At 39.7% G+C, this 27,366-nt stretch overlaps 1 protein-coding gene across 1 annotated transcript in view; it reads right to left on the bottom strand.

The window, feature by feature from the left end:
* MYO1E (myosin IE) overlaps positions 1–17,016 on the bottom strand; it is a 140,234-nt gene extending 123,218 nt beyond the window's left edge. The window contains exon 1 of the mRNA XM_084640799.1: positions 16,698–17,016. Within this exon, the coding sequence (XP_084496925.1) occupies positions 16,698–16,700 (3 nt within the window). The 5' untranslated portion in view covers positions 16,701–17,016. The remainder of the gene's footprint in view (positions 1–16,697) is intronic.
* Between the last annotated feature and the right edge of the window lie 10,350 nt (positions 17,017–27,366).

Raw genomic sequence — 27,366 nt, 5'->3', positions numbered from 1 at the left:
ACAAGTGTAAGTTGGCCAACAAAGACTACAGCAGCACTATCCTATATTGAAGTCATTTTTTCCCCACACTTCTCTACTATAGTTGGAACTCAAATTGTAATTCACTAAGGGCCAACTCCTGACCCATTTTTATATGTCAATGATGTATGCAGAACTTTGAGGACACTTATGACTTCCCATTTCTTTTAGCTTGCCAGTAATTCTATACTGAGCCCAATCCCACCTACCAACTCCACCACCATCCAGCTGGGCCTGTGAGAGCTACTGCAGCTCTGACTATTGCACAGCTCCATCAGCAAAGAAAGCTTGGATATGCCACACTGATGGGTATGGAATAAGAAAATGAACTGAACAAAGCTGGAAACTGAGTCCTTACATTGTATTGAGAGGCTGTCACTGAGAGGGCTCTGCCCTCGATTGCCTAGAAAGGGACGCATATATTCACCCTAATGGGCCCATTCAGACTCTCTGGCTGTCACTTAGCTGAGGAAGAACATATCCCTCCTCATGGGATGAAGGGAAGCTTATCTCTTGACATCATCTCTTAGGAACTGAGTGGCATATACAGAAGTTAGGCAAAGTCACCCTGGGAAGGGATTGGGCATTTGTGTAAGATCTACCCGACTGCCTCAAGGGCAGATGGGAAAAGAGCCTCCTGTTTTGCTTAAGCATTCCTGGCTGTGGAGCCCAGCATGAACCTGATGAGAGTTCCACATTGTGGGTGTTGCTTAGGCCAGAATTTGGCTCTACAAATGGGGTATTGATTCTTTACCACTATAAGCACCTCCCCCTGTATTCCTGCCTTCCTCTCCTAAAGGACAGCTGTAATTTAAGCTGTTACTATGGCCACGCATGTTCCCATCATCCCACCAATATGTGACAAACCACAAACTTATTCCAAACAATCAAATGTAGGTTAAAGCTATTTCTAATTCAATATAAGACAGGCAAAAATATATGTAAGAACTGAAAAAATATAATGACTGCAACAAAAATTTTGATTTTTTTTAATGATTTTTTTTTGGTACTACAATGATCAGCAGATTTTTATAGGAGTCTTCTGTTTGCGGAATCCAACAGTCTTTGGCTAGCAGAGTAGCTCCCAGTGCATATTTTACAGGGCAACAAAAGAATACACTTATAAAGACTCTCCAGTTGTAGTTTCTCCATCCAAAAGAGAGAGTTGACATTACCCTCTGTCTGACTTTGGAATCAGTAGTAACATCTAAATTCTACATAAAATGTGAATTCCTCCAAGAAGCAGAGATGTAGCTGCTTCTTTTGTAAAACACCACCGTACAGTCTGAGGGTAAATGTACAGCCATTGTGGAGATTCTACAGCTCACCTCAGCATTCTGCATGCACAGATCGCGCCAGAAGTTCAGAATAAGATTTGAAAAAGTAACAGATGTTAACTAAAAGTGACCTCTCTAGTCATGTAGATCAACATCTGTGTATCCCGCAAAACATTATTTTTCCCATAACAAAATTTCAATGAAAGCATAAATGTTATTATTATTATTAATTTATGGTTGTAATAAAAAGAGAAAGGATAAATTTGTTTAAGGCAACTGGACATGGGTTCAATTCCTGACTCTGCCATAGACTTCCTTTATGACCATGTACAAGTCACCAGGGCTGAGATTTTCAGAAGAACCTAAGGGAGTTAGGTGCCCAACTTCAACTGGATTTGACTCATTCGAAAATCCCAGTCTTAATCTCTATGGCACAAATATTTTTTAAAATCAGACAGGAGCCCTAGTGAGGTTTTCTAGAGAATCTACACACTTAATTCTCACTGAAATCAATGGGAGTTAGGTGCCTAGGCACTTTTGAAAATCCCACTAGGCATCTATCTGTATCTTTAGGAGACTAAATATCTTTAAAGATCTGTCCCTCTGGAGCCCATCTGTAAAATGTGGGTAGTTACAATTTCCCCACCTTTACCTGTCTTGTCTATTGACAGTAAGTTCTCTGGGGTAGATACTGTCTCTTACTATATGTCTGTATAGTGTGTAGGACAATGGGGCCACAATCTTAGTTGTGGCTTACAGGTGCTACTGCAATACAAATAACAATGGAACTGAAAATAATTAAAACAAAATCAGTTTGGTTGTGACATTAAAAGCAAAATTATTTAGCATATACTGAAGCTTTGAAGAAACTGATCATTACTTGCATTCCACTATGCTAGTCTATCTATTCTTAGATTTTTGTCCAGTTTGGGCCTAGATTTTCCCAGCTATCATTTATCAGCCTACAAGGTGTCACGTTAACTTGATCGGCAAGTACCAAATTACCAGCCACAATTCAAAATTACATTTAATATTGCAGTCTGTCCCCCAAGGCCTACTGTTTAAACTTTTATCTTTTAAATTTCACAATTAACATTCATGAAACTATGTTTCCTTTGTAACAAGAAGTACATACTGCATTATGCGCTCACTGTCTCCACATTTCAATTTTTGAAAATTTGCTCTGCAGTCACCACAATAGAGCCCAATCCTGGAAACACTACAAGGCATAGAGTGACGACTGTATTTTTATGATTAGAGTCAAGTAAATAGGCCTGTTCTAGGGACAAGATACTCAAAGCAATAAAAATTTATGGAGTACTGTTTTTATACCAGCATTTCTTACATTCCACAGAAATGTTATGGACAGTATAGAAGCCATTTATAATGAACGCAGATAGTGGAATTGTTTAACTATATTGCAATATGCAAAATTTCAATTCAGATTGCTGCAAACCTATACTTCAAAGGAAGTTTTCTCTAGGTGAAGACTGGGTCCATAACAAATTATTGGAGTGGAAGTATCCAAGCTGTAGCATTAAGAAAAAGGTCAACACATGAATAAGACTATGGAGCTCATACTAATACAGGGTCTCATTCATTTGTGGATTATTTTCTTGATGAGTAATTTGCACATATGTTGTCTTGCTAACTTTGCCTCCATCTCTAGTTTTTAAAAGTTTTCTGATTAACTTAAAAATTCTGATTCATGTTCAAATAGAAAGGAAGTTAATAAATAGCAAAACCAAGACATTTACCTGAAGAAACCATGCCTCATGCAATCTTCTGGGAAATAAACCCACAGGAAACATACAAATTGTGTGTAACTATTTTATAATTCAGGTCTCGAATGTGTAGTAGCCAGTATGCGGAAAATCAAGGGTTTAAAAGGCAAAGAAGGATAAGTCGTTTTGAAATTCTTTTTTGTATTTTTCCATAAATAATAATCAAGCTGACTATGCTATAATTAACAAAAATAAAGCTCTTATGATTTTGGAAGGGGATGTTTCTAGTAAAAGACATTTCTTTCCAAATGTTTTTCTATAAACCATTCTTACATACTTTTATTGCACAATTTTTTTCCCCTTTGGCAGATGTGCACTAAAAACAGACTTATTCCAGGGTGCAGGGTTTTTTTTTTATTAAACATATGAAATCTATATTCCATTTATACAGTTTGAATCATTCTTCTCCATGGAAGACTAAAAGATATTCACATACTAATGTTGCCTTTAAGTTACACAAAATGGCTTTTGAGATTAGGTTTCTAGAAATGTACCTTATTTTTCATTTGGGTTCATACTGAAAGGATCACATGGCTTCTAGTTTATGGATGAAATGTCAAAATATTTTCCATCTCATCGTAAATCTACCATTTGATGGGCAGAAAGATAGCAGAGGGATTATTGTAGGTAATCAAATGTGTCCATGAGATACCAAAAGAACCATTATAGCTCAAAGATCCCAGAACTAATATAATCTTAATGTTGTGAAACATTCAGGAAGAATACAGAGCATGAAAATATTTTATAGGTCAATTTTTGCTATGGATTATTACAAAAAAATGGTGGTGGTAATTTCATACCAAAACATCTGTTAATTTTTTGAGTATACAAGTATGTACCCTATAAAATGAACAGGACTTGTAACCCAGCAAACTACTTTTATGTTATTTAAAATTTGTGAGCAATACTTATCTACATGAAGTTCAAATATTTTGTTAGCATAGTTATTCAGACCTCTGTTAGTACAGGGAGGGTTGAGAGTTCTTATATTAGTGTTAAGGTAAAAAACATTTAATTGTGAGGTACTGTCACTGCAAATATCAGAAGCCCTGATGCTTTCTATAAATTTGTTATCCAAGTAAAAATAAATAAATGAAATACTTAGCTGCTGCTTGGCATTGCAAAAAACAAATTATTGATAAAAAATAATCCTAATCTCTGTTTTTCTATATATCTGCTAATAGTAAAATGCAACTCAAAAAAGGCATGAGGTTAACATTAACTGCCAAAAAAATAAACAATAACGTTGCCAAACTGCATAGACTCTTCAGACTTATGACTAAAGTGGAATCTCAGAGTTCAAGCAGTTAACCTGTAAAGGTTGGCCCAAAGATCTGGCAGCACGTACTATTCGTTCATAATAAGAGACATTTGTAAGAGATTTAACTCTGAGTGTGAAGAACATGTGCCAAAATGGAGAGGCCATGCTTTGTTACTATCATAAATGAGGCTGTACAGTTCTGACATGAACAGGGCTTAGATACTTAAATTAACCACAAGGATGACAGTAGAAAACAATTTATAGATCTGAGCTCAGCTGACTAAGGTGATTCAGCGAGTGACTCTGAGCTGGCTACAAAAGCTGCCCTCACACTTCCTGTGTTGGAATGCATGCAGCTAACCATTATAAGGCTGTAAGTCCTACATACAGGATGCCAAAATGTCTCATTTAGACTTCAGTCTGCTGAACTAAATATCAAAATAACTTCTGGAGATGCAGTTTTGCTTAAATCATCCCTTTCCAAATTTGCCAGTGAGAAACTAGGTTAAAATAACCACATTTACATGAGCCTACAGTGAGCTCTGTATAACATGCCAATTTTATGATGGTGTATTGTGATCTCTAGGGCCCCAATCCTGGGGTCTGGCTGAACTCCATTCAGCATGGAGCCTTAATGGAGTGGGGAAATGGTGGCAATCCCGTGAGCCGCCAAGTGCCACACCTGATCCTGGTGCAAATTATAGCAGCTGTGGTGCTGCTCTAACTTGCACCTGCTTCTAACAGCACCAATAGAAGCTAGTGTTATGCACTGGTACACTTTAGAATTCACACTCCTCTAGTGTACACTGCTGCACTGTGCAGACAAGCCTTTAGTTAATATATAGCCAGATCTGGCTCATGCTATGGCCCCTTTGCACCACTCTGGAAGATTTACATTCAGCTAGTACACTTTAAGGAAGAGAGGGATTTATAAATTTACCATGCAATTTTTTGGTTTATGCACTTTCCAACAAGTAGTATCATTACTTTTAGAATGGTGCTCCCATCTGGACGGTTGCCCTTGTTAGCCTATGTTCTTTTTGCTACTAACCTCAGTTCCATTCCCAGCTCTGCCACTTGCTTTGTGACCTCAGGCAAATCACTTAACCTCTCTGTGCCTCAAATTCCCTAATCTGTGAAAAGGGGGTAATGATACATACCCACCTTTGTAAAATATTGAGATCTTCAGATGACAAGAGCTAAATTATCATTACAACTATTCCAATGTAAATCCAGACTAACTCTACAGATGACAATGATTTATCTGGACTTTGCAGAGAACTGAGACACATTTCTCACATTATTTCAACAATTTTTAAAAAGGGTCAGAATTAAACATAATTTTTGCTTACCAGATTTTCCATTCGCCCATATTAGTATGGAGGCTTCACTATATTACAGGTAGGACTGACAGCACCATTTATTAATAAAGTTATCGGACAGCCTTGTCTATTAGAAGTTCTAATATTCCCAGGCTTTGGAGCAGGGAGTTGAAATGTGGTAGGGAGGCAGCCTTTGTGCCAGAGATGTGCCTTTTGCCATCCCTGTGAAAATCCAAACAATAAAAAATTAGCAAATGCCAGAATTAAGATTGTCTGTGCAATCTTAATACAACTCCCTTGGGAATATGCATTAAGATACAGTCTTTAATTACTTAATCACATCCTTTTTTCCACATGACCCCGCCTCATTCAGTTCACCGGATGGACCTGGGGTTGGGGGATTAATCAGAATTATGCAGTGACAGCAACTGTTGTCTATAGAATCCCTGCCTCATTTGGTGCATACAGTATAAACTGTGTAGTGAATGAGACAGGGAATTGCATGTAGAGAAAGGATGGTCCTTTGGTTAAGGCAGTGGAATGTTGCACTAGAGAACTGGATTATTTCTATCCCAGAGTTCCTATTTGATACAAGGCAAGTCACTTAAACCAAACTTTTCATGCTGGTCACTAACTGAGTTTTCCTCATTTTCTGAGTGGTTGACTTGAGATCCTGGGATCCGATTTCCAGAAGTGCTGTTCCCTCTGTGTCTTGGTTCCCCATCAATAAAATGGGGGTAATACCATCCTTTCATCTCACAAGGTGTTATAAAAATAAATTCATTAATATTTGTGAAGCATTCAGATACTATAGCGATAAGCACCACAGAAAAGCCCATACAGAAATTAATAATTCTGTCTTTAGAGCAGGGGTTGACTCATGTGCAGTAAATAAGGCATGGGACCACACACTGAACAAAGTTGAATAGCTTCCTACTAAGTAATTACCATCAATTCTGGTCTTGTGGAAAAAGAATATGTGATCATGTAATCAAAGGCTATCATAATGCATATGCACAAGAGAGCTGAATTAAGTTTGCAGAGACAACCTTAATTCTGTCTTTTCCTTACTTCTGAATGCTTAACTCTGCAACCTTAATGTTCTTTTAACATAGCTTTCACGTGTAATTTGTTCTGTACAATACTTAGATGGCATTTTTTTCCTGTAATGCAGAATTGGTCTAGGAACCTGGCACCACAGATGTGTAGCTGATATTACAAGCCTACAGTATGAGAACATCATTGTAAATAAGGGGAGACTTTCAAAGGCACAAAGGACAGTTGCATACCCAAAGCCCAGAGGACTTCAATGGGAGTTAGATGTTCTCATTTTTTCTTCTGAAAGTCTCCCCCTAAAAGCTTTAAAATCCCAAGAAAAAGTTATTAATTTAGGCTCTATTTAGGTTAAATCATTTTAAAAAAAGAGAGTACCTTAATAGGATTTTTCTCTAAAAGATTATTTAGTTCTGTATATTTGGAAAGCCTCAGCTCCAATAACCACACTCTGTATAATGCATTTCAAAATGAGACTTTAATTGGCTATTCCAATGGGCTGAAATGGTTCCATTTGGAAAGTTAGCTATAAGGTAAGATAACATTCTGCCAAAGCCGTAGCCTGTTGATTTGTCTGTGTTTGTAGAGGATCTGGAGTATTTTCCAAATACCTATTTCTGTAAAGTAAACATTCTCTCTCCACAATTCTAAGAATTACTACTTTGGTCTTCTTTCCCTATGGCTTCAGACTGACTTAAAGCCACACGTATCACTTAAGTACCAGTGTGGCAACAACCAGAATGCAAGGTGAGAGGTAAAAACAATGAAGCCACATCGTATGGCTAAATAGGCTGACACAGTGGACCGGATCATAGGCTGACGTAAATCAGTATAGTTCCATTTAAGTCACCACTACTGGGTTCAACAGAGCTATACTGATTGACACCAGCTGAAAATCCATCCAAGTAAGGATATTTCCATTTAAATTCAGTAAGGTCATCCCTAAGTTATCCACGGTCATATGCAAAGCAAGATGTGAAAGCCAGAAACCCTTCCTCCCTGATGAGAGAAGATGAAGAAAACTCCATGAAGTGAACATAACTGTTTCCAGCAGACTTCCCCCCCATCCTGTAGGTTTTTCTGCCAGATGCAATGATTGGGATTATAATTAGGGTTAGCTGATGCAAAAAAAAACAAAAAACAAAAAACATTGTTGCTGCACAGGATTAACCTTGTAAATTTAAAAATATACTTACTTACATATTCCCTACATACACACAGCAGTGTCACATCCATATTTTACTACATGACAATTTGCTACAATTTTGAAGATTAAGGAAATCTATTCACAATTCTTACACAAAAGTTGACTTGGAAGGATTGCATTTTTACTGGTAAATGACGATAAATGTCAATTTCACCATACACCCACAAACCAAGGAAAACTATTTCCATAGATAATAAAAATTTACAGATAGGAAAGTGAGAAAAAACGCTGCTACAGAACTTACTAGAGTTTGATTTAAGGATATTTACTTTGTATATTTTGACATGTTAGGTCGACTCTTTGCATTTTAATGGTTGTAAAGCTTTAACTCTTTGAATCTCAATGTCCACTCATTAAATAATTAGTCTGAAACCTCCCCCATAATTTTCCAAAACTGTAAAAATTTAAATCAATAAAAATCTTTGTAAAAGCTTAAAAATCAATATTATTTGTCAAAGTTTTATAGATATATAAAAATCAAATACTGCCAACCCTATATACGTGGTTTTTTGTTAAAGTTGGGAATAGAAAATACCAGAGTACAACACTGGCCTTTAATATCATTTTTATAGTCTGTTTTTCAATACGATTTTTATTTCTAGGGAAAATAGTTGAAATTATATTTCTGCAAGAAAATACATTGATTTTCATTGTAACTTGTTTTACTAAAACTTCTGTTAAGAGCTGGGCAACAAATTATTTTCTTTGGGGATATTGCTAGTTATATGGGAGCAGATGATGATCTTGCCTTGACATTTTACCATACAACCTTTTTGCTTCAGGGCAGCTTATTTAAATCAGATTTTCTGCATAACCAATGGTATAACACTGCTGCAAATTATCCCTTGACTTAATTAATCTCAAGAGAAAGCTACCTGTGGAATGAATGACCGCAAACAATTCATTGACAACATTTTCACTTTACTGCCTTCTGCATCAGTAAAAAATTTAATATTTAGCAGACTAGACATATGAAAAACAAACCAAAAACCGGAGGGCAGAGACCCCTGTACAAAAAGTGTGTGCAAAACTAAGTACACACGCAACGGATGCATGACATGTCCAAATTGCATGTGCAATTCCTGATTTGTAGGTACAGTTGTGGCAATTGTGAATGCAAATGTAACCGCAACATTCTGTGTGCATTGTTTGGACTTAAAAAGTGAGCCTCTACTTTTAAAAGAAAAATTGACGCATAACATACAATGTATCTATAAAATCACTTTTAAAAAAGGCTGAAATCACTGCTCTAGAAAGAGATAAAGAAAAATTATACAAGGGGGAAAGTACAACCTGTACCAAAAGAAAATAAACCCAAACAAAACCCACACATGCATTACAAATCATTAGTTTTGCTGTTGAATAACTACTGTACTTTAGTCTTATATATCAGCCAGACATGAACACCATGTAGCTAGGAAATTTTTCCATGCATGCACCTCTAGACACAGAGTTCACATAATGCAAAGCACATGCTGTTATTCTGCTCTACTATTCCACATTTGGCAGAGGACAGGGTTATGGCTAATGCTACTGTCTACAGTCAGAAAAGCACCCTTCAAGTACAAAAGCATAAAATATTTTGCTTGTAAATTTCTTATAGGAAAGGGAGAAAGGTATAGTACAAGGTCACAATTTGCTTCATACATTAGCTATTTTAGGGCCCACTCCTGCAAAGTACTGGGCACCTTCAAAGGATCATTGAGATGTTTTCACACTCATTGATTTCCATGGGGGCTGAAGGCACTCAACACCATTCAGGACATTCTCAGCACCTTTCAGGATTGGGCCCCGCGTATTTAGCTCTATTGCCACTAAATATAGTTCAATCTTTGTACAGAAAAAGCGTTTATTATTTCTTCCTTTTTTAAAATCCAAACCAGTCCACCCACATCTATGTTAAGAAGGGAGAGAAAAAGAGGAAAGGAGGATGACAGCAGTGCCAAGAGGAGAGGCAAATTCTGACACCTACAGTAGGACAAAACGATTAGCACTGCAATGTTGGTTTCAGAATGGCAGTATATAAACACATGTTTTCATTTGACTTGAGCAAACTTGATTTTGTCTGGTTCCAGGATTTGTAAATGATTCTAGATAAAAAGCAACATATTATTTATCCCGTCTATTTTCTTTGGGAAAACCTCACACACAAACACACCAGGTAACAAAAAAGAGTGATACACAATTATTTCTGCTGAAATAATCTACAGTAGAAACTGCCAGAGGAGGCAAAGGAAATCTTTGTTGGAGTCTTTGGGTTTGTATTTTTTAGAAATATAGAAACATTTTTTATTTTAGTTAAAATTGCATTACATCTGCCTGTGAATGTCAAATATGTTACTCTCAGATTATATAGAGCCAAATCCAGTTTACCATACTCATGGGAGCAATCTTAATTTTAAAGCGGGTTAAGATTATGGCACTACTGCAAGTGAGGGCTGAAAGACCGCACATTATTAATTCAAAAAGATTTTTCTTTTTCCAGCACATAAGTCAACAGGCTCTGTATTTGGACCCCAAAACTGGCCAGGCTATGGAAGTCTCTGCATTGTGATAATGCAGGCCAGTTTTGTTGCACCATGCAGACCAGGTCTAGACGTTTTATTGCAAACAAATACCTCAGCCCAGTTTTGTTAAGAACTTTGCTGGGCCACTTTAAACTTTTGTGATGAAGCCATGCAGACTACACAGTTGCAGATGAATTTCCTGAGGTTTCACTTCATTTTTTAATGAAAAATTTAAAATGGAAAGTTGGCAAAACGAATCTATGGAATTGAGTCAGAAGAGTAGAGTCAATGGATCTTGCCTGTGAGTAAGAACCATTCACATGAATAAGGTTTTGCAAGACTGGGTCTCTCCCACTGAATGAACTACTAACAATTTCTGTAGCCTTTACTTCACAAAAAGAAAGGATAGCAAAGAAAATTAATGAACTCTTATTGCTGTTTGAGCTGTTTTAAATACAGTATACCCTAACTTGATAAACAGATCTGGGCAAGAAATATCTGCAATAAACATCCCAATACAATTTTGTCTTGAATTCAGACTTGAAACATCTCATTTATCATCAGTTTCTTGGAATGTTTCATAACATTACATAGGGAAAGAGCAGCAGGACTGATTTTAACACTAAATAAAACAACTTCAAGATCCTTAAAAGGTGCTGAGTACTTCAGGAGAGGTACGGAGGTATCTCCGCTGTAATTGAAATCTCAGCACCTTACACAGTCAGGCCCTGTGCATTCTGGGGGAGTTTCATTATAAAGAAGGATGCACAGTAAGCAAGATTATAAATAAAAAAACAACCTCACAAATCTCCATCATCTTCTCATTTATAAATATCACAATAGCAAAATAAATAAAGTTATGAAAACCAATAGGAATTTAATGTAGTGCCTGGGGAATCTGATTTAAGTTTCAGCACATTGTTAGTTAATTTTTAATTAACACTTTTAAGTAGCCGTTATAAATGTAGACTAGCCAACAAGTTTTCTAAGAAGTAAAATAATTCCTATGTGGATTATCTATAGACAAATTGGCTAGCAAAGAAATTGTGAGGGGGGAGGGAGCAGGGAAAATCCCTCTTTGGGGTTTCAGGAAGACAGTGCTAAAACTTTTAAAGTATGGCTTTGATCTGAATGTAGACAATCTTAAAACTATGGCTCCTGATAGTTGGGAGCTCAGACTGATTTTACTGAAGGAAAAAAAAGGAATATCTGACAAAACAGACTTTCTTGCAATGCTATTTGGAAATAAATTTTTTAAAGTCATGCTCCACTGATGTAGTAATTTCAAAAACTACTTCATTAAATTAATAAATCACATGCTATTTAGACTACAACAATTTCAAATGTATCTATAGGGGAAGACATTTTTTGTTAGATTTTTTTGGGTGGGAGAAAAAAGGAATAAATAAGAGGCCATATTGGTTCTTTACACTTCTCTCAAACAAAGATTCAGCTTTCCAGTGGTTCAACAGCAAAATATGGGAAAAGAAATTCAGGGTCACCAATTTCCATTGACACTCCTAGCACTATCATTTCTGGTTCTAAATAAAAATAAAAAAAGTCCTACAATAAACAAATTTTATAAGGTACAAAAATGCATTTGAATGCAGTTGAAAATAACATCCACTGATGTATGGTAAATATTGTAGCCTCACCAAGAGATTTAACCAAAGCCCATTGAAGTTAATGGGAAAACTCTCATTGATTCAGGGGGCTCTGAAACGGGCCCCAAAAACATTAGAGCAAAATCAAAGTAAAAACAATCGTGTCATCTGACCCAGACCTTCCACATATTGTGAGGATGAAAATTCTCCTCCCAGAAAAGGAGATGCAGACAAGAATCTCCTCCATCTACATATGGAGATATGGTGATCTCTTTAAGGACATGCACAGGACTGAGATCTTGTTCTTTATCACAAAATATTTAAATTTAATTAAGATAACATATATATGCCCAATGTGTTCCATACATATATACAATTGCAGGAATAAAAGCAGGTATTAAATGTATGACGAAAAATGTATTGCCGTGGTCTAAATATGGTACTTTATGTAAAAATGCCATTCCTTACTATTAAATTAACTCTATATAACAAACCCTTACTCCTCTCCCCTCCCCCCCCTAAAAATAGTAATAAATTCAAGACAGAGAAGGGGGAGAAATCCATATAAGATCTGGAAACAAATGGAGCTAGGCATATTTAATATTATATAAATTACATGTTGGATGCATAGTCTAAATTACTGGCATAGTGGCCATTACACAGGAAATAAGTCTTTTCACACTAGGACTGGCTGGCTGTATGTAAACAAATAGAATGTTAAAGCAACAATATACAGGAAATGATATATGCCATCCATTCTTTGCAGGTAACCAATGGAGTTTGTAACAAAGTGTAGAAATGACAATACGTTAGAAGTATTGATCAGTTTTTAGTGGCTACAGGGTTCTCCAGTAAAGTTTCTCAATTTTCCACTGGAGAGCATTCAAAAACTATTTTATTTAGGTTTACTACCAACAGTAAGTTCATCCTTTATCATGACAAATTTACCAGGATGTAATATATTAAAAGTAATACAGGTTAAATTTGCTTTGCTACATGGTTCATGTAACAGACTCTTTCAAAAAGACAGACCCTCTAACTGAAATAAGCATTCATTAGAACTTTAATCTGTAAGAGAATTTGTTTGAAATATTGAATATGGTTAGCTGCTGAAATATTTAATTTTTCAATTTCTAAAACATTTAATCTTTATGACACCCTTTCTGTGTTACGTGTCAAAGCTCTGTCATCAAAATTAATAAGGCATCTAAAACATTCAGGAAAGGTAACTCACAAAGAAAGAATTAATAACTAAAATGAAAGGTATGGTAATGATAACAGATTCTTTATGAAAGTAGCAGAATATTCATAGAGTCAAAAATCAGTATTCCGATGAAAAGTCCTTTCACAATTTTTTATGAAAATGTGTCTCCAATCATTATGAAATTGTGATTTTTAGAACATACTTACTCAAGTTAATCAATACTATGTGAACTGCAGGTGCCTATTGGAAGCTGAATGACAGATTCAATTCAGTGCTATAGTAAAGCCTTGCATTAGCTTTCTCTGCTGATTGCTAGCCTAATATCTTCTTAAAAAGACCTCTCATGCATCTTGTATAAAACAGAGGCTTAGAAACTGAATCAAAGTGGATGTCCTTTAAAATGTGTTGCAAGCTAACAGCCCAATCTTATGTTCCTTGCACACTCAAACTTTCCACAGAAATTTTCAGAAGTTTTGATTATTATGGTCTCAGACCTCGCACAAACTAAGAAACTAAAAAGTCAGAACAAGTTTCAGAGTGAATCCTTGGAAAATAAAAACACTTTGGAATTCCTAAGTCAAGGGTTTTTGCCCACTACATTTCAGAAATAAGTTTTTTGCCAAACCACCTAAATGTTTCAGATTCAGGGGTTACAGGATTTGGCCCATTCTCCCAGGATATAGAATTCTTTTTCACTTCCTATCCTAAACTAATGAGTAACGTTACAGCATTCCACTCCACAGGTAGCTGAAATAATTATCTGGAATACTTTGGCATCAAAGATGATGTATGAACACAAGCTATTGCTATTCAGCAGGAGACTTCTTTGTAATTAATGCCTACCATTCAACACTGTTAGTAGAGCCAAAATTTTAGCAGAAGAACCCTTAGTTTTTTCAGTTAATCCAACTCAGATGGTTTAGTGATGGTGCATCTCCGTATTCATAGTGGACATTCAGCAGAGCCAGCTGTTTCAAAGTTCCTAGCTAAGAATCTTGGCCTTAACAATCACATCTGCTGCACATACATAGTCTTTTGGCTGCCTATCACTATGTCCATCTGCTCACAAGTTGGCCCAAACACTTGCTCTAAGACATGGGTGCTAGTCAATGATGGGTTTAGAGATGTAGCCTGAAGAACACTGCAAAGTACCATCTATTCTGTGACATCATACCATGTTGCTATATTCCAAAAGCATCTTTGCCCTTCATCATACTGATATACAGTAAATAAAATAAATCCAAAATGGAGAATAGACAGGCACAATGTTAAGCAATTCTGACTGCCACGAAGATTATAGTGCAACAGACATGTGAAACTCATGGGGACAAAGTAGGATATATATAACAGGAAAGAACCATCCTCAGATATACTCTTTATGGGACAAATCACATGTTTAAAATTATACATGCCCTTAAGTTCTATATTGCATCAGCACCATGTTCAGCACCTTGCATAATAGAATCTTAGCTCAGATGCAATCCAATCTTTCTTCAGTATGACTAATTCAGACTATAAAATTCTTGTGGCAGGAACAGTGTCATCATCTTCTGTATAGCTGTGTGCACAATGACAGAGCTATAATAATAGCAGTGGTAGTTTAGGGAGATGTGACTAACTGTTCCATTCTGCTTGAGAAGATTGTTTGGAAGGCCCAGCTCTGTGACAGCAATTCCATGTGACTTGGGATCTTCATAAAAGAAACACTGAAAGTGCTAATTGCTAAATGTAAGTTTCTTAACAAACAGAGTCTATGGCCCAGGGTTGTCATAAAATATCTATGCCTGTCCTGGAGTTGTGTTCCCACACTTGTTACAAAGTAGAAAATTACATAATTGTTGTGAACATCAAAACTAAATCTAATGTTCTCCCTAGAAACCACAGCGGAATTCACAACTTTTATTATTTACCAGAAATGTACTGGGCGATATTTACCTCTGGGTTCAAAGGAATAACACTAAGAATGAATTTGGCCCATTGTGTTTCTAACTTTGACTGGTCCTTTACATATCTTTAAATTCAAGCAAAAGATAATGTAATATAGGGTGACCAGACAGCATGTGTGAAAAATCAGGACAGGGTGTGGGAGGTAATTGGTGCCTATATAAGAACAAGCCCCAAATATTGGGACTGGCCCTATAAAACCAGGACATATGGTCACCCTAGGATAATACTATATCACTATGTCAGAGTATGCACCTATAGCTCCCAGATTAATATTTACAGTAGAGGTTGTTGGAAAATGATTTTTTCAATAGAAAGTTTAAACTTTTCATCAAAAAGTAAAAACAAAACACAAGAACATCAGGAAAATGGTTGAAAAAACAAAACAAACAAAAAAATTTCAATTTTGGGGTTTTCAGGTTTTTGCCGGGGGGGGGGGGGCGCGAATCAAAACTAGGTACCTCCCATGAAAAAATTAATTTGGCTGAAATTGGGAAACACCCAGATTTTTTAATAGATTTTTTCTACATTTTCAACCAGCCATAGTTCACAGCAAATGAGTGAGACTTTTTTTGTGTGGCCCTTCTTACTTTTTTCCAAACCCCGTGGTTATAGCCATTATACACATACTGTACTAACAGGTGTTAAAACACCATTGGGCAGTCCGGTGTAAGGAGAAGAGCATACAACAGGTACTTCTCTCACACACCAGGAAGAACAGGAGAAAAAACGTTTTAATTCCCCCCTGTACCAACCATGTTTCTGCCGCTCTCAGTTCCGCCTGATACAAACTGGGCAGCTAGGCTCACCTTGCTAGGGCAGCCAGTGCTAAACGGGAGCATTTATTTGGGCGAGGGAGCCTAAAGCGAGGTCTCTGTCGGTTCCCCGGACCCCGCCAGCTCTCCCTACCCCAGGTCGGCTCGGGAGGCTGCTTCTCCCTGACGCGGTGAACACGGCTCTCCCCAGGCGATCTGCCCACATAAGGCGCTGCCTGTCCTTGCCGCCTTAGCGCTGGCACCTGGCAAACCAGAGTCCCGCTTTCGGGGCAGCCAGCAACCGGCTGCTTGGCAAGAGCTACTCTCCATCCTCGCCGCGAAGTGCCACCCGCAGCAGGACGGAGGCGGCTGGCTCGGGTCCCGCGGGGGACGGTACCTGCTGTTCCTGGGACAAGAAACAGGCCTGGCAGTAACTTTCGGCTCCCGAGAGCTGGACGGGGGCGCCAGGCACACGATGAAGGAGGGCCCTGGGGCTGGGGTGGGCTGTGTGCCCGGGGGGCGAGCCCTGAAAGCCCGCTCAGCACACACCGACAGGGCGGGCACGGTAACCGCAGCACCACGCCGGGTCCCCGGCACGGGGCAATCAGCCTGGGACAGTCCCCCCTCCACCCTTCCCGCGGTGCCCCCTACGGGCAGGGCACCGGGGGATCTGTCTGTCCCCCCAGTCCCTCCACCCAGCCCTCCCGCGGGCTGAGCCACTCGCCCGGTCCGGTCTCCGCCTGCCAGCCCGGCTCGCTCACCATCTCGCTGCGCTGCCGCGGTGGCTGCCCCGTCTGCCGCTGCTGCTCCGCACAGGCTGCCAGTGGATCCGGGAGGCGGGGACGGGCTGGTTTCCTCCCCCTCGGTTAGCGTCCAGCGTCCGCCAAGCGGGCAACGAGGGACCCAAGCTCAGCGGCGCAGAGGGGAGGCCAGCGCGGACCCCATGCGGGTGGACGGGCGCCAGCAGCCTCACAGGCTGGAGGCTCCCCTCATGCTCTGACGGGCACTCGGCTCCTCAGCGGCGTGTGTGCCCTGCCCTGCCCGGCCCGGGAGTGGGAGCGAGAGCCGCGCTCCGCCTGTGCAGCCGCTGCCCCAGAGTCCAGCCCCAGCCGCTCTGTCCATAAATGGAGAATTCAGCTCGGACCTAGCCAATCACGGTTTGTTTTTATAGCGTCATTCCTGAGGGAGATCCTAGCAGCTGGCCGCGTGGAGCTGCTGCCGCTGGAACAGCCACAAGGGCCTCTGGATTTTGTAGTCTTTGTCTGCCCCCTGCAACTTCTTGAGTTTGTTTTTTGTTCCTGGGCGTGCCCTTGGCAGTGTCCCAGTGCTCCTGTCCAGAACACGCCACAGCCAGCCAGAGCACTTGCTCAAGAGCAGCCATGACCAACAGCTAGGCCTGGTCTACACTAGAGGCTTTGGCACCAGAGCTATCCCAGCAGAGCTCCCTAGTGTAGATGCAGCAGGATATGCTGACAGGAGTTCTTCCGCTGGCATAGCTACCCTACCTCCCCGAAAGCACTCCTTTTGCCCTCTGCACTGCAGTTTTCCTGGCACAGTTATGTTGGCTAGGGGTGTATGTGATTTTTTTCACACCCCTTGCTGATGTAGTTATCCTGACAAAACTTTATAGTGTAGGCATGGTTACACACAAGCATATTCCTCTTCCTGTATGGGCTTGTCTACACTGTCAAGTTTTGTTGACAAAACTTATGTAGACACCCAAAAGTTGACCAAACAAAAATCACCAAAGGGTGTTCACACTTGCTCCCTTTGGCGACAGATCATGTCCACATTGGAGCCACCATCATCGACAAGGTGAGCAATGCACCATGGGTATGTATCCCACCGTGCAGTGTTGAGGCTGATCGCTGCACATCTTGGGATTCTCTCTGAGTTCTCCCACAGCCCCCTCAGCTGCAGAGAGCAGCATCATGAGCAGCTCTATGAACTCTTGGTGCTGATGAAGAGCAAAGCAGCACAGCAATCTGTCTCCCTGCCTGCTGCTGTGTTCCTAGTGCAGGGCAGAACAAGAGCATGCCAATGATTCGCTCTTTGTTTGTTCCTCAAAGTGAGCAGCACACAGGTACTTCCCAGAGCTTTGAAAAGGGAGGGGCCCATGCCTGCAGGGCAGCAGAGATAAAAAAAAAAGCTGAGCAATCAGGGCAGGCATTGTGGGATACTGGCGGAAGCCAGTTCTGTCGACAAAACTATCAGCAGTGTCTACACTCGCTCTTTGTTGACAATAAAGGGAGGGGAAAAGACAAAAGTCTCTGGTAGGGGTGGAAGTTTTTTGTCACCAAAACTGGGCATTTTTCGCAACAAAAGTCTGATTGTAGTGTGTATGCTCTTGCTGTTTTGTCACCCTATAAAAATAGCTAAATCGATATTGTAGTGGGGTGGGCATCCACTTGGACCCAGAGGGGTTTAAGATAGCCCTGGGGGAGGGCTGGAGTAGAGGAAGGTAGCCGGGCTGATTGGGGAAGCAGCCTCAGCTGGGGGCCACACCCCAATCAGGGCCCAACTGGCTCTATAAAGGCTGTGAGCCAGAAGCTTAGACTAGCTTCTGAGAGGGAGGGACCTGGTTGTAGGGATCTAAGCAGAGTACCTAGATTGGAGCAGGGCTGGGGAAGGGCCTGGGGAGCTCCAGCCAGGAAAGCCCCAGGCTGCGGCCTAGCATTAAGCCCAACCGGTACTGGGGTTGCAGGGGACAGCCCACGGTTAGACCGAGGCAGCAGGTCCAAACCCAGCCTTGCCTGTGATGAGTGGCTCATACTGCAGTCTGCCCCAGGGTGTGGGGACTAGCTGGTGACTGGCAGGAGCCTATGACTGAGGTGAGGCAGGGATAGTGGGTGGGGGGTTTCCATGGGAGGGGGAGACCCAGAACTGTGGGGTACTGTCAGGGGGCAGAACCCAGTGAAAGGGGCACTGGGGGGGGGGGACATGGGAGCCAGCCTCAAGGTGAGACACTGTCCTGAAGAGGGTGCTCTGGAGGCTGGTTGGCTAATTCCCAGAGATGACCAGCAGGGGGTGCTGCTGGTGAGTCTGTGCCTGGTTACAAATATAAAAAACCTTTATACTGCTAAGGAAGAGGACAAAGCATCTTTATACCAGTACCCATGTTAGGTGTCCATGCCAGTTAGGTTGTCCTAATTTAAGAATAATTCAGTAATTTTCTAGGTATTCAAGTCCTAAGAAGACCGTCTCTGTCCCCAAAAGTTTAAGATCTAGGGCTGTGATCTTGAAAGTACTTCTGAATGTGATTTAAGCTTAGGAGTAATTACATTGGCTTCAGTGGGATCCTGACTGGGGCATATAGGCACCATCAGAATGTAATATAGAAAACAAAAATAAATAAAATCTTACAATTAAATAATGATTGTGTGCCTTCCAAACAATTTTTAAAAACCATTGCCCATAGCTGCTATTTGTTAACCACTGCATATTATTTTTTCTCTTTTTTCAATTAATCACTGAATGTGGAAACAGGCAGTGGTTAATTTTATTTTTTTAAAAAAAGCTCCAAGCAGACAATATTTTAGAGATTAGCCATAAGTGGAATCTTTTTATCCAACAGGCCTTCCTGAAACTTTGGTGGTCTGGATAAAATAGAACAGAGGTCTGAACCACTCCTGGGATGTGTTCTGATTCTGTAATTGGACTTGTGTGGGTAGATGAAAGTCAATGGAGCTCCCTAGAGGTAAACAGGTCTGTCTTCATGGCTCTGAGGACAGAATTGGGATGCTGGTTTGCAAAGTGGATCTGAGCCACTCCTGCTTTGGTTCTCAAACTGGATCTGAAGAACCAGCCCTGATTTGATTTGCAAACATAAAACCTGATTGATGAGGTATTGCAATATCCAGACCACCCTGGTTTGTTCATTATAGAAAAGGAACAAAAACAATTTATCTGGCCTTCCGTTTAGTCCCACAAACTTTAGTGGTTTGCATAAAATAGAACAGCTCCCTTGGATCTGAGCCATGCTTGGTTTTGGTTTTGAAAAATCAAAACATCGCCTCCTCAGCTCAACTCTGCTTACATTACTGACAAAAAGAAAAGGAGTACTTGTGGCACCTTAGCGACTAGCAAATTTATTTGAGCATAAGCTTTTGTGAGCTTGCTGAGGCTCACAAAAGCTTATGCTCAAATAAATTTTAGTCTTTCTTTTTGCAGATACAGACTGACTAATGGCTGCTACTCTGATTAAAACTTATGATTTGCATTGGAGGCCTGGGCGTTATTTGACAGTGATTTTGGGGGAAAAACAGTTTAATTGAAAAAAGTTGGATAGCAAATATAACCACAGACTGCTATTAACACAAACGTATCTAACAGTGCTAAAAGTGAGCTGGAGTTTGTAAGAGCTGAGCTTCAGGCTTTATTCTCCAGCAGAAGGTGAGTAGCAGTAGTTCTATTGTAACTGGAAAAAAGTTTGCTCAGTGTATCACTTGAGCTTGGAGAAGTTATGTAAACCTTGAAAGATAGAAAAAAGAGAAATCAATCCAGAGAGGGAACCTGTTATGGATGTATTATACTCATGAATGTAAGCAATAAAATATATTGGTAATCTATCTAGGTTTTATATGTACATGTTTCTATATCTACTTTGTACTTGGCGTTTGTGTTAATATTAAAGGTTATTTCCTTAAAATCTTAATATAAATTACATAAATAAAGAAGAAACTGCGTTGGGGAGGAGAATAAGGAAAACCCTGTTCCTGTTGGACACTTCATTTGAGAGACTGCTGGGACCTGTTGTGCTCAGTTCTGTTTTCAGTACTTTTAGGCTCCATTTACACTAGAAATCTGACCCACTGCTGACAGTAGTTGGCAGGAATAGGCTCACCTGAAATGATGTTGAAAATGGTTTAATTGCTAGAGCCAGACTCTCCCCTTTGTGTAATGTATAGTGGAGAAAGGCACAAGTTCCCCCTGAACTTGAGGAAACACAAACTTCTCCTTCCATGCAGACTGCCTATGCACCAAGGAGCTCAGGTACAATCCTTTCCTGTACACCTCCCTTACGCTAGATAGCCCAAACTACCATCAGTGTTGATGGGACCTAACTGTTTTCAACACCATTACAAAACTGAATTGACAGTCTGGAACTGTTTGTTTATGATGGTCAAAGACATGAAGAAACTTCCATATAGGGGTGAGTGAAAAGATTAGGGCTACTTAGTTTAGAGAAGATATGAGATATCTTAATAAAAAAAAAAACTAGGATAGAGAGAAAGTAAGTCATATGCTCCTGTTTACCATTTCTCATAATACAAGACATAGCGTCATTCAATTAAACAACAAATTTAAAACTGATAAAATAAATTGTTTTATGCAGTACATAATTAACCTGCCACAAGATATCAAGGAGGCTATGTGCTTAATAGGATTCCAAGTGACTAGACTTTTACATTATGATTAAGAACATCCACAGCTTTATACACCCTCATGCTTCCAGGCCTAAACTGACCACAAATTGATATAAATTAGGAAGAAACTTCCCCTATGAGTAGGTAATTAAATACTTGCTTCTTGTGTGATGGGGTTTTGTTTTTTACCTTCTGAATCATCTAGTACTGGCTGTTGGAAACAAAGTATCAGGCTATGTATACCACTGGTCTTGACCCATTTTTCTTGGTAGTTGGGGAGTATACAATATTAAAATGTATATTGACCTAATAAAATATTATTGCCTTGACTCTAATGTGGCTGCTACACACCTGTCCTAATTAAGGGCCTCCAGGCTTCTAGGAATTACATAATACACCCAAAGACCATCCCAATTCCAATTTTCTTACAATATTCTAAAAATTAAACTCAGAGACCAAGGGAAACTGAGAGGTGTAGGATTTCTGGTGCTGGATTTCTGATTTCTAGTTTAATTCCAGGCACATGGTAAAGATCACTAATCTGTGCTGTGGACTAACTCATTTTCATTTATAAGACCGATTTGACAGCCATCGGAAACTGACCATTGCTTATTACACTAATTAGAATAATCTTCCTGTGACTTGTGCTCCACCTGTCTGGTTCCTTGTTGTATCCATCTCTTGTCTCTCATCATACTCTGATGCCCTGATCCTGCAAAGACCTACACATGTGATTAGACATATGCACTGTGGGGCTCAGTGTGTGAAGTTAGGCACATGAATAAGTCTTTGCAGGATTGGGGCCTTAGATTGTGAGCTCTTTTGTGCAGGGTCTTTGTGCGTGTACAGTGCCTAGAATAACAGGGCTTCAATCCCCGATTCAGGCTTCCAGGTGCTAGTGCAATTCAAGTAATAAGAATACATTGGCTCCTAGATATAAACATTGTAGTTTAATAACTGCTTTAAAAAGTGAAATAGTTCTGTTAATATTACCCTCAAATCCATGTGGATAGATGTTATGCATAATGTCGTTTAATAAAATTAGCTATTTTAGGCTGAGTTAAAAACAGCTTTTGAATCCACAAGACTTCTATATTTTTTTTTCTTTTCACCTTGAGCAGTACAAGGAAAACAAATCACTATAGGTAAAACAAATCTGACTGAGTTTCAGCACTGAAGAAATTTTTACAGCAGATTTCTAAACTCTGGTGAAGGTCTGATTAAGATTCAAATGCTGACACAGCCTTTGGTATTAAGAGAACTATTGTATATAAAACTTCTAGGAAGTAAGGCTTTATTATAGTGCTACTTGAGATGATTGTTACATTGTCAAAAAGATATTTCTAACCATTACAGAGGAAATGTGAGATGGTCTTATATCTAAGGTAGGTATGTAATAGATTGAACAGTGAACCCCACAGCAAGGTTTACTGCAGAAATTCAAGTCAGAAAAAGAGATCAGCAGAGCAAAATTACAGAGTGTCTGAGGAAAAAATAAAATACTTTTTTGACAATAAATGTAAATAGTCTTTAGAATTTGTGAACTTATTTTCTCTGAGAATTACAACCAGCCAGCTTTGGGGAAGGGGAGAGTGTTTTGCAGCACAGAATATTTTTCTTTCTCTCCTTACTACTTAATCAAAAAATAATGGAGGCACAAGAGAAGTATGGATCTTATGAGATCCAGTTCTTTGAGTAGTGTGAATAGAAGGATTATCTTAAAATCACTGTCTAGAATATGCTTAGGCATATTTTATTTATACACAGTGGGCCTAAGTCTCGTTTACAGTATGGATTTTTCTACATGGCAAAGTTTTACCAGTTATACCACTATACTTACTATATTATAGTTATAACTATGCAGGCATAAATCCCCATCTGGATATTCTTCTTCTTGTATAAGAATGACCTTTTTCTTTCAGCTGAAAACCTTTACCATGTGACACAAACTAAATTGAAAAAGGCACTGTTATACTGTACAAAGAATGTCCTCTCTAGTGGGTTATAGCTGTATAACTATATTAGTTTAAATTCACTCCTTAGTTTATACTACAATCTTTCCCACATAGACAAGGCCTATGATTGCTTTACACTATCAGTATAAAGGGGCCTTAGAGTAGGCATAAATTACCTTTACATTGTGTCCACTTTAAGGCCACTTGTATGCTGCCAGAGTGGTGTAAAGGGGCCTTAATGTTAATGAGAATCAGAGCCAATGAATGTGTCCTGCAATGAAGCTGATAGCTGCATCAGCTAAAGCCTAGTCTTTAGAGGAAATGTTGCAGGATATTTTGGTATAATTTAGGGCATGCGATTAACACAACAAATTAACTAGATTTAAAAAAAGTCGTTGTTAATTGCATTCTTAAACAATAGAATACCATTTTAAATAGATTATAAATATTTTTGGATTTTTTTCTACATTATCAAATATATTGATTTCAATTATAACACCAAATACTAAGCGTACAATGCTCACTTTATATTTTGATTACAAATATTTGCACTGTAAAAAAGAACAAAAGAAATAGTATTTTTCAATTCACCTCATACTGTACTATAGTGCAATATCTTTATTGTGAAAGTGTGCCTTACAAATGTATCATTTTTTTTTATGTAACTGCATTCAAAAACAAAACAATCTAAAACTTCAGAGCCTGCAAGTGGAAGCATGAATTTAGCACATCTGGCACATAAATACCTTGCAATGCCAGCTGCAATAGTGCTATGCAAATACCTGTTCTCACCTTCAGGTGATACTGTAAATAAGAAGCACACAGCATTCAGAGGAGCAGCCCTGTTCGTCTGTATCTGCAAAAAGAAAAGGAGGACTTGTGGCACCTTACAGACTAACCAATTTATTCGAGCATAAGTTTTTGTGAGTTACAGCTCACGAAAGCTTATGCTCAATAAATTGGTTAGTCTCTAAGGTGCCACAAGTCCTCCTTTTCTTTAAGCACACAGCATTATCTCCCATAAATGTAAACCCAAACTGTGATAAATCACAACAATTTTTTTTAATCTCGTGATTAATTGCAATTATTTAAAATAATTTGATAGCCCTAGTATAACTATACCAGTATAATTAATGCCCAGCTTAGCTTGGGATATTGCAGAAATTGCAGATTCCACAATATTAGGCTTTGACTGCAGTTTTGACAGTAGGAGCCCCGGCTGCCCTGGTGTTGAGAGCAGGAGCCCCTGATCTGAGCCCAAAGTGGCTGACAGCAGAAAATTGTGGATAAGTAATAATGGATTTTATTACCACATATAATAAGGTCCATTATTATTTTCTGCCGTTTTCCATGGCTTGTCCACAACTCAGCCATATTTTTTTCACAATCTTCCCATAATTCAAGTAGGGTATAACTGATAACGCTTCCCTCTGTACACAGGGCCTACGTCACACACGGCCAGATTCTGCCTTACCTCTGCACAGCCCACAGTGGGGATGAAAGATACAAGGACACTCCCCTGTACCTCATTGCTTAGCTCATGTAAGGGCCAGGCAGAATTGCACCTTCTGAAGTTCTGAGACATGCAGACAGAGCCCGGAAGGGAGTAGGGTAGTATAGGAAGGAAGTAGGGGTAGCCTTTGGCCCCACCTATACACTGGCCAGTGGAATGACATACCAGTCAATGTACAGTTGTACAGAGAGCAGCAAGTTGTATCTCACAAAGGGGTACAATAGCAGACACAAAGGGGTACAATAGCAGATACTCAGTGTCTTGCACCCTATCATTCTGGGAGGAATTTTGCCTCCTCTGGGCTAAATGCCTCCTGGTCTTCTGTCAGAGCAATGTGGCTCTGCACTGCTGTTTGCTGTGGGGCATGTGTACAAGGCATAGTTTAGCCCTTTTCATGCATTTAAACACAGTGGTTTAATTTAGCTTACATTTAGGAAAAACATCTAATTCCCCAGCTGATCATATTAACTGAATGATACTTATTCAGCAACTGTGCAGGGATCCAAAGGAAGGAATTTCCTTTCAAATGTCAGTTCACTGCAGTGTGTGTCAAAATCATGAACACTTGAGATTCTCAGTCTAATAATAAAGTAAAAGCAAGATGTCTGTGAAGCTCCAGCACAATAAAAATGAATCTGAGTACACTTAAAAGAATACCATAAATTTGAAAACTATGGGTATGCCTACATATTTCTGCCTGACATGGGCCAGCAAGCCCTCTGGGCCCAGGTACCTACGGGGGAGGAGAGTGTTGAGTCTGAGTCCCAAGGGGTGCAATAACAGAGGAAGAAGGATTCACAGCAAGTGAAATGGCACAGACAGGTGACAGAGCAAGAGGACCGAATTGTGGTGCGCAAGGAGAGTCTCACAGTGCAGTTTCTGCAGTAGGAACACCAGCTGAGGGAAGAAAATGGAGTTCAGCAGAAAGAACTGTTCCAGAGGCTGCTCACGTTTATGGTCACCGCAGTACAGGCTCCTGCTGCATCCCCAGCACATCCTGAGTCCCCTCCACAGTACCACGTTCTGCAGACCAGGAACAGTGCTTGGCTTGCCTGTGCAACCAGGACTTAACTGCAGCTGGACAGGGCAAATCTACCCCACCCAGTTCTCCACCCCCATATAGGTCCCTACCCTGCTGCATATGTCCACCCCTCTGATGACACCCTCACCCCTGCAAGATTTCACCCATGTGATGACCCCTCCCTCTGCAGGGTCCCACCCCTGTAACGGCCTTTGCCCCCATACAGTGGCATCAAATGCATACTAAATATGGAAGAAAGGGAAAGGAGAGTGGAGGGGCCAGAGGACATGCAAACTTAGGGAATTTATTTGTTGGCCCTATTTGTTTGCTGTTTGTGCTGTTCAATGTTTGGTTTATGCCCTTTGTTTAATTTGAAAATTGTTGAATTTGGTGTTGGTTTATTGCTAGTGTGTTGGTGTGCTATTAGGTAATTGCCCTGCCTGGCAGTGGTTTAATAATTTATTTTATTACATCCATGTTCACAAAAAAGGCTTTTATTAAGAACATTGGTTTGTTACCATCACTGCATCACATCATATAATGTGTAGTTCAAATAATAAAGATAAACACATAAGAGACAACTGGGAAGTTGTATTAACACAATTACTCAATTATTTTCCTACATCAGTCCACATTGTAAATCCACAGGTTATGCCAGAAACTCTTCTCCCCAGTTTATAATCCGTCACTGCACCCATAAGTATAATGCACAGCAATCAGTCCTCCTGCAGTTCATAATCAGTCATGTCACCCATAAGTACAATGCATGGCAATCAATCCCCCCATTTCACTGCATGATGTGATAATAGCTCATTTACTGTAATCATTGTACAAACACATTTATAAACATACTTGTGACAGGTTGGGTCACAGAAACTCCCTCAAAACTGTCAGTATGGGGGGGACGGATAGCTCAGTGGTTTGAGCATTGGCCTGCTAAACCCAGGATTGTGAGTTCAATCCTTGAGGGGGCCATTTAGGGGTCTGGGGCAAAAATTGGGGATTAGTCCTGCTTTGAGCAGGGGGTTGGATTAGATGACCTCCTGAGGTCCCTTCCAATCCTGATATTCTATGAGTAGATGTGCTGGGATACCACTGAGAACAAACCCCGCTGCCAGAAGAGGCTTCCCTCCACTCCTATCTTGCTGAGTTAGACACTTCAGTCAGCTTCAGCACAGACCCAGGGGTTGGGCCACACCTCTCTGCAGTTCACTGAAACTGAGTTCCACTCAGCTAAGGGGCTTCTTAGTTAACAGGGACTTTCCCAGCACCCAGTATTCAGTCTTTCTGGGAGCCTAAACCCAGAATAAATCTGTTTTACTCTGTATAAAGTTTATACAGGGTAAACTCCTAAATTGTCCAGCCTCTATAACACAGAGGGAAAGAGGCACAGCTGTTTGCTCCCCCAGGTATTTATTACTTACTCGGAGTTAGTTAATAAGTAAAAAGTTATTTTATTTAGTATGAAAAGGAGGATTTAAGTGGTTCCACGTGATAACAGACAGAACAAAGTAAGTTACCAAGAAAAATAAAACAAAGCACTCAAATCTAAGCTTAATACATTAAGAAATTGAT

This window comes from Lepidochelys olivacea (assembly GCF_965140295.1).
Source record: "Lepidochelys olivacea isolate rLepOli2 genome assembly, chromosome: 10".
Lineage (NCBI taxonomy): Eukaryota > Metazoa > Chordata > Testudines > Cheloniidae > Lepidochelys > Lepidochelys olivacea.
Note: the sequence above shows the minus strand (reverse complement) of the source record. Positions and strands in the feature narration are given on the sequence as shown.